General features: G+C 38.0%; 1 protein-coding gene across 1 annotated transcript in view; it reads right to left on the bottom strand.

Annotated features, from left to right (window-relative positions):
* Positions 1 to 10488: 10488 nt before the first annotated feature.
* CDH9 (cadherin 9) overlaps positions 10489 to 15522 on the bottom strand; it is a 176017-nt gene continuing 170983 nt past the window's right edge. The window contains exon 12 of the mRNA XM_060774692.2: positions 10489 to 11651. Coding sequence (XP_060630675.2) covers positions 11167 to 11651 — 485 coding nt within the window. The 3' untranslated portion in view covers positions 10489 to 11166. The remainder of the gene's footprint in view (positions 11652 to 15522) is intronic.

The raw sequence follows: 15522 nt of genomic DNA, 5'->3' as shown, positions 1-15522 counted from the left end.
CCAGTTTCAGTTTTTATGTACAGTTTCAACCCTGAAATCAATTGTCTTGTGTCAAGCTATATTATTTTTGAAGCCCTCTTTTCACTCACGTAATGGGCACTACATGTGGGTGTCAGCACTGGGATCAGCAGACCACTACTGAAAATACAAGTTGAGAGAAAAATCTGAAATCAGCTTGCTTAGTTCAAGTGTGAAGTTTGAACTTTAAGTAAGAAGTTTGAACTTTATAGAAAACTTCAGTGTCAGGGGTTTCTGTTGTTTAGGAAGAAAAGCTGTTGTAAACCTAACCTGATCTCCTTGTATATTTGCTTCAGTGCCCCTGTGCTTTCATACTAGTATTGATACTTGTGCATTTGAAAATAATAAACGTAAGAACCATAGCTCTTCGATAACTTGTTCCTTTCCAATACTGACCATATGAAAACATGTTCTAAACTTCCTATTGTTTAGGGAAAGTATAGGAAATTCAGTGCATTTAAGTGGGGAAGTTTATTTGGTACACCAAAATAACAGTAGTGCAAAGAAAACTAGAAGAGAGCTACCTAAAGGATTCAATTCTGTGTTTAGTAGTTAGTAAAACAGATTTATGTTTATCTTTAAAAAAACAAAACAAAACACCCTGAACTTATCTGTTCTGGGCATCTATTATTGTATGGGATGGAATTCCAGAGCTATTTAAGTATCCATGTGTTTGTTACCTCACTATTAATTTAATAAGGAAGAAATCAGCTAGAATCAACAAAATAAAAGATTAATTATTCCAAATGCAATAGTTAATTAATTGTTTAATGAATTTTGAAACTATTGTGTGCCTTCTTTGATCACCAGAACAATACCATTCTGAGCGATGAATGATAGAATGGACTAATACATGAACAAATAAAGCATATTTAGAATTGTATTTGAGTAGGAGATATGTTCACCTTTATCACACTAATTCAATCTTGAAAAAACCTCTGAAGGAGGCAGTTCACTGTTTGTAGACACATGCAAAATAATGCAGAAAATTCTGCTGATTTCTTTTGAATTTGCAATATTAACATTCTATTAAAGCTAAGGCATCATATTCTCATGGAACATCTAGGATTTACTACAAGATAGAGGATTTACTGCCCAAATGCAAATCTCCAGCATCTTGGAAGGGAAGGAGAGAAAACATTTATGTGCTCAGACCAACACATTTTCATGGCTGAACTAATGTTTACTGCTAACCTCGCCCCCCCCCCCCCCAAATGGAGATATAGAAACTGTGAAAAAAGAGGACTGTGTTAGCATGGGGTCATTGTTTCTTCTAGCAAATTACATGGCAGAGTATTATGACAAAATCACAGCTAATGCTTTCTGCTGGCACCGGAGGCTCTGGCAGTGAATCAGTGCACTTGGAAATGAAAAATTGTCACTGTATGCCTGCCTCCTGTATTGTGATTGGCTGTAAAGTCCTGTCAAGCTGGCCGTTCATCAGTGACACAAAATATACTACCAAGATTTGCCAAGGCAGAACAAGGCAGCAGGCAGACACATCTTGCTGTGAAAAGTGCATTGATGCTCTTCTGGATGGAACAGGAGCTCCCTCTTGCTTGGAAAAGCAGCAGAATAGATGAAAATACTTACATGAAGTGTTGCAATGTGTGATGCCTAATGCTGGACAAGGACTGAGGACAACCAGCTTAAGCTCCTCATTCAGTTACCAAGTTCCCTGCAGGACCACTAAGATAATTGCAGTCCAGTTAATTTTGGACATGTGATCAAAATTCCCTATTTTCTGTATATTCTCTCTTTCAAAGTAAAAATATGGAATCTGGAATAATTTGGTCTCACGTGTAATAAAGTTTTAGCTTTTTAGAAAACAAAATAAATCTTGTCCGAACTGAATTTAAAATAATTGTTGGCACATTTTTTTCAACCCTCTCTCTTTCTCTCAGCAATTAATGAGCAAAAAATGTTTTGGGATACTATCATCCGTACATTCCAAAATGGGTTGTTCCATAGTTAACTTGACTTGACTTGGCTAAGATGGGATCATGCCTGCTTAGCTGTTCTTCTCACTTCATAAATCTTTCTTGTATGCACTTTGAGCATGTTGACTTTCCTGCACATGCAGGGCTGCGACTCCCCCCCTATTCATGCTGTCTTCATGTTCATACATGACCTTCCTTTTCCATTTTTAAAGGAAAGGGACTTTGAGAATTTACAGCTTCAAAGCTGCACATCCCCTGAACTCTTTTATTTTCACAGTTTCGTATGGTGTTTATTTGGCAATTAGGGGTATAGTTAAAAAAACTTTTGTAATGAGGCAAATCATGCATGAGTGGGAAGTTTTGTAAAATGTTCTTTCATTGAAAGAAAAGGAAAATTCCATTAACCCAGAGGAACTATTATAGGCAAGAGGCATTACAGTTCCTTTGTTTACTTTTTTCTTAAAGAAAATTGTCCTGAGGATGAACAGTTGTTAATAGAATCACTGTTGGAGTTGGAGACCAGTAAACTCCCAGTAGCCCTTCCAGCCTAGCTTAATTGTTGCAGAAGAGAAGCTTTCACAATTAACTACCACTTCCCAGCAGGTGGAGCAAGCAGAGGCCAGTAAACCAAGGAAGGTTAGTGAAGGGTTAAATGCATTTTCCCTTTTAGAATACAGGCAAGAGCATGCTACAACCTATAAGTCTGCCCAATTAACAGAGAAACAGACTCTACCTAGGCAACACCTGAGAACAGAGGACAAAAGGTTTACATGGTTTCAGTCTTGGTTAATGTGGTAACATCTTTGCATCATGGTGTGTATCTAGAGCAGTGGTTCTCAACCTATGGGTCCCCAGATGTTTTGGCATTCAACTCCCAGAAATCCTAACAGCTGGTAAATTAGCTGGAATTTCTGGGTGTTGTAGGCCAAAACATCTGGGGACCCACAGGTTGAGAACCACTGATCTAGAGTCTTTGGATCATCAGCCCCATTGATTCTAGATTGACCTTGGACTGCTGTGTTATGAAGTCTGACTTAGACCTCAGACTCTGCTTATTTTTGATTTGCCAGCTTTTTTGACCTTGGACAGAGGGCTCTTCCTCACAGCCCTATATTCCAGAAAAGGCAGAAATCCTCACATTATCTGAATGTGAACTCAGATAACCCAGTTCAAAGCAGGTATTGTGGGATTTTCCACCTTGATATTCTGGGATATAGGGCTGTGTGGAAGGGCCCTGAAATTCTGGTTGATGTTTTTTGCTGAATGAACTCGGAAACTCTTTTAGCATGATCACAGCAATTTGTGTTTGAACATAGGTTTTACCTCTCTCCCAATAGCTGGTGCGTGTGTGTATGTATTTATTATTTATTATTTATTATTATTTGCACTTATTGACCGCCACTCTCAGCCCTAGGGCGACTCGTGGCGGTGAACAGCAACATGGAAAAGACAGTGTACAGCAAATCACGACAACACATACCAGACTACTACTACATAACATACACTAAAAATCCGCTTCGTCAAAATCCTGGGGTCATAGTCAATTTCGTAGTCATAATCCATTCCGGTATCGTTCCAATGATACACTCAGTTGAAGGCCTGCTCGAAGAGCCATGTTTTCAGGCTCCTACGAAAGGCCATCAGGGAGGGCGCCTGTCTAACTTCAGCAGGGAGGGCGTTCCACATGTAAGAATGATTAGCCTACAAGGACTGGATTCTTAAAATATTGGAACTTCATTTGAATCTTCTGTTGCTTGTTTAACCAGGATTTGACATAACAAAAAAGAAGAGGAAGGGGAATTGGAGGATTAAAGGTAGAAAGGGAACAGCTTTTCCTTGGTAGCCAAGGAGAAGAGTGATCAGACAATCGAGGCAGAAAGGGATTTTTTTCTTGTGTAACTGAGAAGAATAGCCCACAATGGATTCTAGATTCCCCAAAACAAGTGACTAAAACAGACTTCTTTCACTGCATTGTAAAACACATTATCTAAAGTTAATAAAAAGTTCACTCAGAAGTGAAAAGATGAAGAAGGAGGGAGTGTTTCCATTTAATACAACTCTGACATGACTTGAAGCTTACCTTTGGATGTGATTAGGATGATGTTGTGTGGTAAAAAGTATTTTTATTCATATTTAGGGAGCTTCTAATATGAGCTTACTGACTGGTGTGATCTTTTTACTTGTGAGCAATGGGGGGAAATCCCATGAACTCAAGGGAAGATTTAAGGAGCTTGGGAGCTGGACTACTTCCAAAAATGCCTATTTGCAGCCATTTGGGTAGTAGTGGCATATAAATGATTTATTTAAACAAATGAAATTCATTATGTAATTGACAACATCATCAACATCTTATGGTATCCTTTTCAACCCTTCAGTTTCCATAAGACTTGAACCTTTGTATTCTTACCAAAGTAAAACATAATGTATTGATGAGATCAGAAACATTGGCATTTGATAAATGACTAGGGAATAAGAGGAAACATGCTAAACTTTTTCTTTTAATATTGAACCCCAGGTCTTCAGGGCAAGAAAGAATATCTCCAGGAAAAAAAATTAACAATCCAGTCCTGCTTGGGATTTCTCAGCATGGTACTGTTTTTTCCCCTACCAAGAGTAAGAAGATTTGTGCATAATGGGATGTCTTCAAAAAGGGAAAACATCTCAGAAAATAGCAGTCTTTTTTTAAAGGTTTGCTTTACTTTTTATTTATGGTTACATTGAGGATCTTGTTTACATGATCCTCGAAAAAATTAAAATAAAATTAGTTTTTTGCCTAATGTGTTTTTATTGCCTTAGACCCAGAAAGGTTGACTGCAAAATAAATGGAACTATTTTAATAGGATATAGCTTCAACAGACAACTAGCAAAGAGAAATAGTAATGATAGCATTAAAATAAAACAACCCTAGTGCCCAATTTGTATAGTGTACCCCCAGTGTCTCCTGAGCTTGGTTCCAAAACCACTATCACCTCACTCCCTGTAAATATGAAAATCCATGGATGTTCATGTTCCATTATATACAGTGTTGTAGTAAAATTCTGACACTAATATAAAATGACTTGTTAGTTTATGGTATATTTTCAAACTGTGTCTCGTAGAATCTGTGGATATTGAGAACCAACTTTATAATATTATTACACTGTTTGAGCACTTTGGGTATACCTCCTCAATACAGTCATCATCATCACTTCCACCTTCACTTCCACAGTGGAAAAAAAGTGAAAATAAATTTTGGAATTGTTGCATAAGACTGAATGTGACATGTTATCATTAGGAGGGTGAAAGGCAAACCCCCCTCTGACATCTTTCAAGACAGCACTACATCTATGAACATACAGATATAATCAAAACAGAGAAACAGATATTTTCAGTACATTCAAACAGTCGAGCAGAGTTTTTAGTTGCATCGTTGTAAGAAATCATTAGTCCGTCTCAACCATGGGGTGATGAATATTTTGTTCCTCCGGTTGTTAGACACTACTTCTCATTATTCCTTATCAGAGACCTTGCTTTTTGGTGTTAATGGGACTAGTAGGTGAAACCTGTGAAGGATTATATGTCTATCTCTGTACTGTACATACTGCATGCCAGTTATCTAGAGTTTCAGATGGGAGTCTTTCCAAGTCATGCCTGAAGCACTGAGAGATTGAATGAGGAGACTATCAAATGAAAATGATTCCATATCCCTGAGCTTTAGTATGTTAGCTTAACAACAGTCTTTACTATGCAGCCTATTAAATAAGTCCAGGCACAATAGCCCTGTGTACAATAGCCCAAAACCATACCATTTTCAGCTTCCCCCTCCCATTCCATTTTTCAGGAAAATCTTTCGTTCCAATGATGCCAGAGGGAAAACTTTAGAGGCTCATTTCTCCATCAATTTGTGGCCTATCAGGATGAATCTTGCCTCACTTGTAGGCCACATTTATGATGGCAAGCCTGCCAAGTTTCACAACATTTCACCAATCCACTGATTTTTGGGACTTTCTTAAATTTTTATCATACCATTTTTTTAGAAACTCACAAAATAGGGGGTTCTGGGAATTGAAGTCCCAACCGATGTGCACCACAAGGCGGGAGGAGAATGAACACAGTCAACCAGTCAAACTGTCTTATTTTCTATCTGGGGAGAATCAACATTTAATCTGCCACATAGCCAGATTCATCATTAAAGCCACCCACCTGAAAGATCTCTTTATCTCACAAGATAGGGTCCTTGTCATGGTGATGAATTTATCTAAGTTCTCCATCTGAATCTTTTACTCTCCCTGCTTTCATTTTATAATTTAATCTCATTTTACCAAATTCATTGCTTAATCAAGTTTTATCATGTTTTAATTTATTTTACTTAACTAATACAGGAGTTTTAGGGTAGTGATAAGTGTCTAATTTTTTTGTCTTTTATTGTTGCTATAATCAGTGGACTAATCAACAACAGATCTATCTATTTAGCTAGCTAGCTATCTAGATATAAGAGGAATAACTTTTTCCTATGGGGAAAACAGTATTTCTACAGATAAATATTATTTTCCAGGCAGGAAATTCTCCTTGCTGTATGAAAAATGTGAATTTCATACAGAACATGGTTTACAGACATTATCTATAATTATCTGAAAAAATGCAAATAAACACACACACGCACACACACAAACCATGTTAAAAATTTGTGTGGATTAATTCCTGCACTCTGAGTAGTCTGAAATGGGTACAGTGTCTGAATGGATACTAATGGGATTCTCCTTCCAAACTTTTTCTATTGCTGAGTTGGGAAAATATTTAGATTAAGGAAGAAATCAGAAGGTCTCAGTCTCACCTACACATGTTCATTGGTGACATTCCATATGAGATCTTCATATGAAACAAAAACAGAAAAGGGGTATTTAGTTTGAGATCTAGAGCTTGGACTCTGAGAAGGGAAGACTTGAATGCTCAATCAGTCTTTTTTTAAAATGAAAACAACAACAGTGGGTGACTCTATCTCTAAGACCAAGAGGAAGGCAATGACAAACCTTCTTTGAATAAATCTTTCTAAGAAAACCACATGAGAGGATTGATTGAAGGCACATCATAACAACATGCCCAGAATTGAGTTTTTGATATTCCAAGAATGAGCTAAGAGACGAGAAAATGTGCTGTTCCAATTAACATAAAAACTATTCTGCCAGAAGCACTGTTCTAAAAATGCCTTTTAAAAAGCACAAAGATTCCAGACAATCAATCAATGGTCTTTATAACATGGGGTTGTTTTATGGCGATCATATAATTTTGAATACAAACAGAAACATACTGGTACTGAGACATTGACTTTCACACTATGACTTCATTATTACTCTGGTGCTGTTATTCTTACTACCAATGTTCCGCATGATATTTCTGGCCCTGCCCTCTTTTTCATCCAGTGCATTTTATAATATTTTTTTTCACCATAATTGTAACTGGGTGTTGGGAGAGGAAAATTACAACCAGTGGATACTTGGAATATTGTGGATGCAGAAAGAAAAGTTATTTCACATAAGGCCAATAGCTTTTTGACAGCAATATTGGGTTATGAACATTTTTTCACTATGAATATGGGAAAGTGCTATAACAACAAACTCAAAGACACTTTGGGAGGGCACCAACACTGTATGTTATGTCTCTCTGGCACTCACAATAATTGTGCTATAATTGTAATTGGAAACATTCCCATAATTCATATTGGATATAGACTTCATATCCAAAAGCCTAATATATATAAGTCAAATCCCAATAGTGGCAAAGTATCCAGTAACAATCATTGTGATTCCATTCAGGTTAGTGGATGGTTAAATATCTTATAAAAGCTTGGCTACATTAATACCAACATTTATAATGTGTGTGTTTTTTTTAAAAAAAATAAAATTCATCCCTCATTAGCAGTGAATTGTTGAAAGCATGGAAGCAAACATGTTCCATGTAATTGAACATGATGTCTTATTTGAATGAATATACCATGTTTAGAATTTTAATTTTTTGTTTCCTCCGTTAATGTCATGTTTTTTTCAAAACCCATTAGTGACAAATCTTTAATTGCCTAATTGTCTTTAAAAGCATATAAGACAGGATTGCTGCCATTTCCAGACTGCTGACATTTCCTTCTTGCTTCAGAGAGAAATTGGAAGGAAAGCATGGTCAGTACAGAACAAAGATTTTCATTAGCTGTGTCCATGATTCAGGGATTGATCTGCCCCTCAGTTCAATCCCTCTTCTGCAAAACTCTTGTCTGTGAATTGTGAACTACAGCTTTGAGCATGGCCACAGGAAGAAATTCCAAGTGGTAAGTAATGAGGAGGACCCTCTCTCTTGGCCAGAGTTGATGGTAATACAGTTCAGCAACATTGTGAAATCCATACATTTTCCACCTCATAATTTTAGATAATGTTGGAAATGAAATGTAAAGTTTTTTCAACATTAGCTTCATTACAATCTGTGCTGAAGTCATGCACATTTCATACATTTTCAGTGCTTTAATGTTACAAGGTCAGCATTTTCACTCAGTAATAGCAAGTACCCCCGGCATTTGGGATATTGTTAATGTAGTGCTTTGGCAGCAGCTATGAGTACCCTGTTAATAACATCGCAGTCCTTGAAATGAATGGTATGATACAAAAAGCTTAAATTATAGTTGCTCAAGATAAGCACTTGAGATCATCATCTTACCAGAAGATATATGTACATTCATATTTTTCAAGGAAGTGCTCTTGCCTTGCAATTCATCTATCTCTTACTGAGAACTGAACCAGAAGGACCAGGCTATGAAGCTGAAGAACTCTAGCCAGATCTGTCGCCTATTTTCCTTGTGCATTGTTCCACAGATACTTCATAAGTGTATGACCCAATGTGGAGGTGGTGGAGAAGGATTTACCTGGTTAAACTACAAAGAGATATAAATACTTACTCAAATTTATCCTGGTAGAAGTTTTTTTCAGTGAGATGTAGAGCTTGTGGTTGTATGTTATAAGGTGGATCTATATTGATCTGTCACCCTGAAACCAATCCAGTGTGGCCTATGATGGATAAACTCTGAGGTGATTCACACAGCCACATATCCCTGACCACTGTGGAAACAGACAGGAATCCCGACTGCCCTCTAGCACTGAAACCCAGCTCCTCTTCACTTCTTTGTGTATACTGGGTTGCTTTTGGTCCACTCAGAGGAAGGATGAGGAGAAATTCTAGCTTCAGGAGATCTTGCAAGAAAATGATCCCCCTCTTCCACATTTCCAGGATGAAATAGGTTCTAATACAAATAAAGTGACTCTTTTCAACCCAATTTTCTGTTTCTGGTCTTATAATGCCATGGTTGGTCTGCAGTATAAATGTCAGAAAGAAGTACACATCATGGCCTGAGTGCCATGGGGCTAACATATTATAAAGAAATAAAAGTATTGGTATTTTATCTGAAGGAGCCCCCGGTTGTTCAATGAGTTAAACCATTATGCTGGCAGGAGTGAAGACCAACTTGTCAGAGGTTCAAATCTCTCTGTCAGCTCTGCCTCCCCATTTGGGAACATGAGATAAGCCTCCCACAAGGATGGTAAAACATCAAAACAACCAGGCATCCCCTGGGCAACGTCCTTGCAGACAGCCAATTCTCTCACACAAGAAGTGACTTGCAGTTTCTCAAGTTTCTCCTGACATGAATAAAATCTCATCTGAACCTCTGTTCTCACAGCTCATTCATATTGGGTTTTCTTTGGATACAATAACTATCAAAGTGTGTCTTACTGAAGCATGCCTTTAACAAAAAAATTACAATGCATTGGATCCAGATTTTGGAATGTATTGCATGAATCTGCTATCCCACTGTTGTATTATCATTGGTAGTTGCTACAAACTGGGCTGAGTATCTTCAATATCTCACCTTTCTCCAATCACACAATTGCATTCAATTACCAATCTGTGTTTCCTGTGGCTATGCTGTTTTCTTAACCCTATCTTCCCACACTACCACTGTTCCAGATTTTTAATTTTTAAAATTGTTTAGAGACATTTCACAATTCCAGCTTTTAAAAAACAAAGCTTTGGAATACTGAGTGGAAGGGGCAATGGGAAAGGAGACCATCTCTATGAAGGCACTTTATTATTGACATGCAAGCAGAGTAACAGAATGGGCTCATCACACCAAGGTAAATGATGTGAATGTTGTGGGACTGAAAGCTACTGTCAGGTTTTACACATCAACAGCAAGAGACAGGGTAATTATGGGGAACAGGAAGACCAGTAACAGGATGCACACAACATCATGAGATAGTGACCGCCACCAAAAATAATGGTCAGATGCAAGCCGTTTTGTCTCCCTCGTATGATGAAGTCCACAATCAGAACAGATCTCCTGTAATCATGATGAAATCCCTTTGATTTCAGTAACTGAAATATGACTAAGTGTTTGCAACATAACATATAGACTGTGTTGTGTTGTTGACTAACACGCCACATGCACTGAGTAGATTGGATATTAATCTATTAAGAAATACTAATTTATTTATGAAAAAATACAAAAATATAAATATACAGATATAAAAATATCATGAATCAACACAGAGATATTGTTTTACTCAATAAATATGGCAGTAATACTCATTCTTGTTTGTAAAGTGTATTCAGATTACATTATAAGATGGGTACATTATAAGATTGTTCCAAATGGGTAGTAGTAAAAGTGAAGCAAAGTATTCCTTTAGAAAAAGGTAAACTTTTTCAACTCATCACAAAAGGCACAAAAAGCCTTTTTAGGTGTCTTTCTCATAAGTGTTGAATATCGTCTTTCCAACATCTTAGGCAGAGGGTGAATCATAGTTTTTTTTTCTCTTTTTTAAAAAAAGGTCTTTATCATTTTCATTCATGTTGATATATTCAGCAAACCCTTACTAAGACAAACACCTATATATTTTTGTATTTTTCCAAGTAAGAGAATGTAGGCCACTTTCAGCTAGTTACAGAGGCATTAATCCCATCAACAATGCCCAAGTCACAAAATGATATTTTCGGGCCACAATCCAGTTTTCCACTCTCCCCGTCGTAAACATGGAGCTCCTTTTAGGCAGAACTGCCCTTTCATTCTCTCTAAAGTTTACAGGAATGTTCCACAAATGTATTGGTGGTATCGGCACATCTTTCAGTAGAAGGTGGCAGGTATTGTTCATAGAAGAGAACACTTTATCTGCAGTGGAACTACTAGACTGTGGTATTAGTCACTCTCATCTCCACCATACATATCTGCTAATTTTTTAAATCGAGGCCCCCAGTCACTGAGGTAATCATAATCTTGAGTGCTGCCATCTGTAGTAAGTGATTCCAAAGAACTAAGTGAATTTGCTATGGAATCATTCCCTTCATATGCGTAGGTTGCTAAAGAATCATAAGGAGGTGCAGTTGGATCCAAATCATTTTCCTTTAGCCTTCGATGAATGAAATCTTGGACATCAATATTTTCCCAGAGAGGTGCTGTCCTCCTTATCTGGAAAATAGTTTCTGGCATTACATCTCTTCTCATTTTACTTTCTTCTCTGGCTTCTGGATTTCTTAGTGTGCCAATGTCAAAAGCTTGTGTATCTTCTTCCCCCCCTCCTTCATCATTATAGGTAACAATATTGTCTCGGACATCATCCTTGGAAATGATCAAGGGCTCTTTCTTCCTCTGTCGTTTCATGGCTGCAAACAGAACAACTAAAACTGGAAACAAATAGATATTTATTTGTTTTTGTTTTTTTTTAAAAAGATAATTTGCTGATCAACATGAAAATACTTAAAACTTGCAAATAACCATCTAGACACTCATCTCAGTAATGAAGTTTAAAACATAACCTTGATTCTCTTATTGAAGTGAAAGGAATTTTGCAGAGAAAGCCAAGGCATTTGCCATCAGAATAACACAATAGAACTGATTTCTGGACATACAAGCACAATACATATCTGCTGCAAATGTCTCTGACCATTTAATACATGAAAGGATTTCAGACACTGATCCGTGCAGTACTTTAAACATCTTCTTATTCATTGAACATGTTCCCCAAGTCCTGTAGATGTAAGTCGGAAAGGATCTCCATTCAAATGCAAATGTAAATGTACTGAGTTTCTTCTACAGTTAGTACCAGCTCCATATAAGAACCCCTATAACTGCACCTTACTTAAAAATAATTTAAAAAACCCATCTCCATAACTTATTATAGAGTTTGAAAAGAAATGCATTGTTTTATCCATTGCTTTCTTTTAAATGTAACACATAATCTATTCAATTGTACATTACAGTACAAATATCCTTATCTACAAGGACTATATTCCTGGACTCTGAGTGCGTATCAGAACTGTAGATATTAATGAACCTTCTTGAAATAAAGGCTTATTGGCCTACGGAAACCTTAAAGCCATGTTGAAGGGCTTAGGAAATGCCTAGAAAAATCATATTTTGTCAGATGTGGTTAAATGAAACCATTGGTCTTCTATTGGTATTGGTCTTGTGGATATAAGGGTTGTACTGTTGTGGGATTTTTCATAACTTTTTGATATTTAACATCTTAAGTTTGAGAAGAGAATGGAATAGAATGTGTATGTGTTAGTGGGAATGATAGCAAACTGCCTCTAAACTGCGTTGTAAAAGGCTTTCATGGCTGGAATCGCTGAGCTGCTGTGAGGTTTTTGTTTTTGGGGGGTTTTTTGGCCTGTATGACCATGTTCCAATAGCATTCTCTGGAATGCAGCATTGTCAGGCAGGATTTTTTTCACTCATTGTTTAATTTTAAAATTGCAACTACATTTGTACTCCTCTCCCTCCCAGTGATTTATTTGAGATAATTGCATTATTTATAATGTATTGCCTCCAAACTCTAGTACATAAATCTCTGTACACATAGGACTTTCTTCAGATGGGCAATGATCACACACTAACTCAAGCTTGTATGGTCAGCAGATGTGTCATTGTGTAGTTAGTTGCAGCACTCTACATGCCAAATGGGGATAATTTATAATAGGAATTGTGTGTGTGTGTGTGTGGCAGGAGAAGCATATTCCTGAATCAAATACATGAAGGTGTCTAGTTTATTTACCTTCTATGCATGCAGAACAAGCTTTTAAAGAATCCGTGTTTTTCTTTTTTACCTTGCCCATGTAGAGAATAATGGATGAATTTCCTTTTTGCATTATCTACAAAGAGTGCACTTACTGGCTCTTCAGCCTGTACAGTTAGTTCCCTTTAGCACTCTTCATCGTTACAGTAAGCAGCGATACATCAAGTGTCATACTTAAAGACTGCCACTTAACAGATTGATCTTTAAAGAAGGTTCCATCGTATTAGGAGATGTGGCTTCTTTTGCTGTTCTCAGTATTTGGGGCCTTTTATGAACTTGTAAAATCTCTCCATGAATTTAATCACCCTATTAAGCTGCAGGAGGTGAGACAAATACACCATTTGTGCATGTGTGTGTGCCTCACTTCATCTACTACTATAAACTTTTAGTGGTTTGTTATCACTGTTGTTAACCACGATTGCACTCCATTGCAAAAATAATGAGCTCTTGGGAAAAGGAGGAAGACACGTATCTAATTAATTTATTAATTGGATAGATGTGTGCTTTACTCTAATGAATTTGTTATTATTTCTATTCTATTATTTAAATCTTCAAGACAGATCTGTCTCAGCTTTATCCCCCCCCCCCCACACACACACACCCAATTAAATAATTCTGTAACAATGACATTTATATTTCTCCATTTTAAAATCTGGAAATGAACAACTGAAGCAAATGTTAAAGTTTATAATTGCTATTTCATGAGATAGATATTCAGTAGTTCTCTGTCTTCTGACATATTTTTCTTAGTTATCTTGGAATTTATATTGACTAAGGAATTTTTTAATGAATTCCTAACCAAACTGACCTGATCTACATCTTCTTGTCTGTTGTGTGGATTACCACTTAATGAACTACCAGATTTCTGGAATCAGTGAGATATTGTATATTGTCATATAGGAAAGGCAAAAAAAATGCACATAATTACACTATGTAACTTGATTTTTGGTCCTGCCATTTCTTAATTGGTTCTATCATAAAAACATGGAAACATTTATTAAACCGAAAAAGAAATGCTTTTACCGGACATCCTGCAACACATTTCGCTATAGTTTTCAATGAAAATTTCATAGTGTCTCAACCAATCCCATCTATTTTGTAACAGCCATAAAAACAAAGTTTCTGAAGTATAACAACTACTTTCAAAATAAGTACTACTCAGTTCAACAGGAAATAATTCTTTCAAACCAGGAACAGATTTTTTTTTCAAATTTTGTTACATAGTGTTATAGTCATAGTGAAGCAATAGTGGTGGAGATAAAATGCTGCCATCATTCATTGAGAGAGTTGGGAGGCCCCGCACCCTTCTGCATGAGGGGGGGGGAACCAAACAGCTGCCCCACCTCTCTCAGAAGAGACTGCAGAGAACACTATCTTTGGGGAGAAAAACACTTCAGGGTTGAAAGAGGGAAGCCTTTGAGGCGAGTGAGGCCTCCTCCTACTCGGCAACAGCAGCCGGAGCCAGGAGGCTGTGGGGCCCGAGCCTTCTTCCCTGCAGAGGAACAGTGCTGCCTCTGTCCCTTCTGCCTCCTTCCTGCATTCCCTTGCCCTTGATGGACAGAAGAGGTAGGGAGGAGGAGGAGGGAAGGGTTCAGGCAGGTGGGAAGGCTGCTCTCCTTCCCTCCTACCTTCCTTTCGCCTTCTTCTCAGCGCAGCAGTAGCATTGCTTCTGCCCCTCCTTCCTCCTTCCCCGTGTTCCTTTTCCTTGGCAAGCAGAGGGAGGATGGTGCTGCTGCCTGGGACAGGCAGAGGATGAAGGGCAGAGTACTTGTGGGTGTGAAGGCCACACTTCTTCCCTCCTCCCTTTCCCTTTCCCTTTCCCTTTCCATTTCCCCTTCCCTTCCCTTCCCGGCTGGAGTAAAGGTGGAGGCGGGAGGGGTATGATCTACACCAGACCGGGGCAAGCTTGGGCCCTCCATGGGTTTTGGACTTCAACTCTCACAGTTCCTAATAACTTGAAGGCTGTTTGAAATTGTGGTAGTTGGAGACTAAAGCCCGCGGAGGGCCCACGTTTGCCCTGCCTGGTCTACACTGTGGAATTATTCCACAGCAAGAAGCCATGGCAGTTAAAGGGGCCCCAACCACTTTTTGAAGTAAAAGAAGACACCCTCAAAGCCTTCCTGACAGCTGGCCACCCAGTTGGAAAGGAGCCCCAAAGGCCATCCAGTGCCACAAAATTTGACAGAAAATGAAGACACCATCAAAGCCCACCCAACAGATAGCCAAGCAGTAGGAAGAGAGCCCCAAAGACCATCCAGCCCTAAACCCTTTGGCTGTGTGTCTGTCTGCCTAGCCATATACCATGCCATCTATCTATCATCTATCTATCTATCTATCTATCTATCTATCTATCTATCTATCTATCTATCTGTCTACGTTCTGTCCTACCTTCTGTTCCATCTATCAATGTCCCTTCCATCTGTCCCTTCGTCTATTGCTTCATGTCTGGAATTTCTCTGTTTTCTGAGGGCCACAGCAAT

The sequence above is a fragment of the Anolis sagrei genome, chromosome 4 (assembly GCF_037176765.1).
Source record: "Anolis sagrei isolate rAnoSag1 chromosome 4, rAnoSag1.mat, whole genome shotgun sequence".
NCBI classification, from domain to species: Eukaryota; Metazoa; Chordata; class Lepidosauria; order Squamata; family Dactyloidae; genus Anolis; species Anolis sagrei.
Note: the sequence above shows the minus strand (reverse complement) of the source record. Positions and strands in the feature narration are given on the sequence as shown.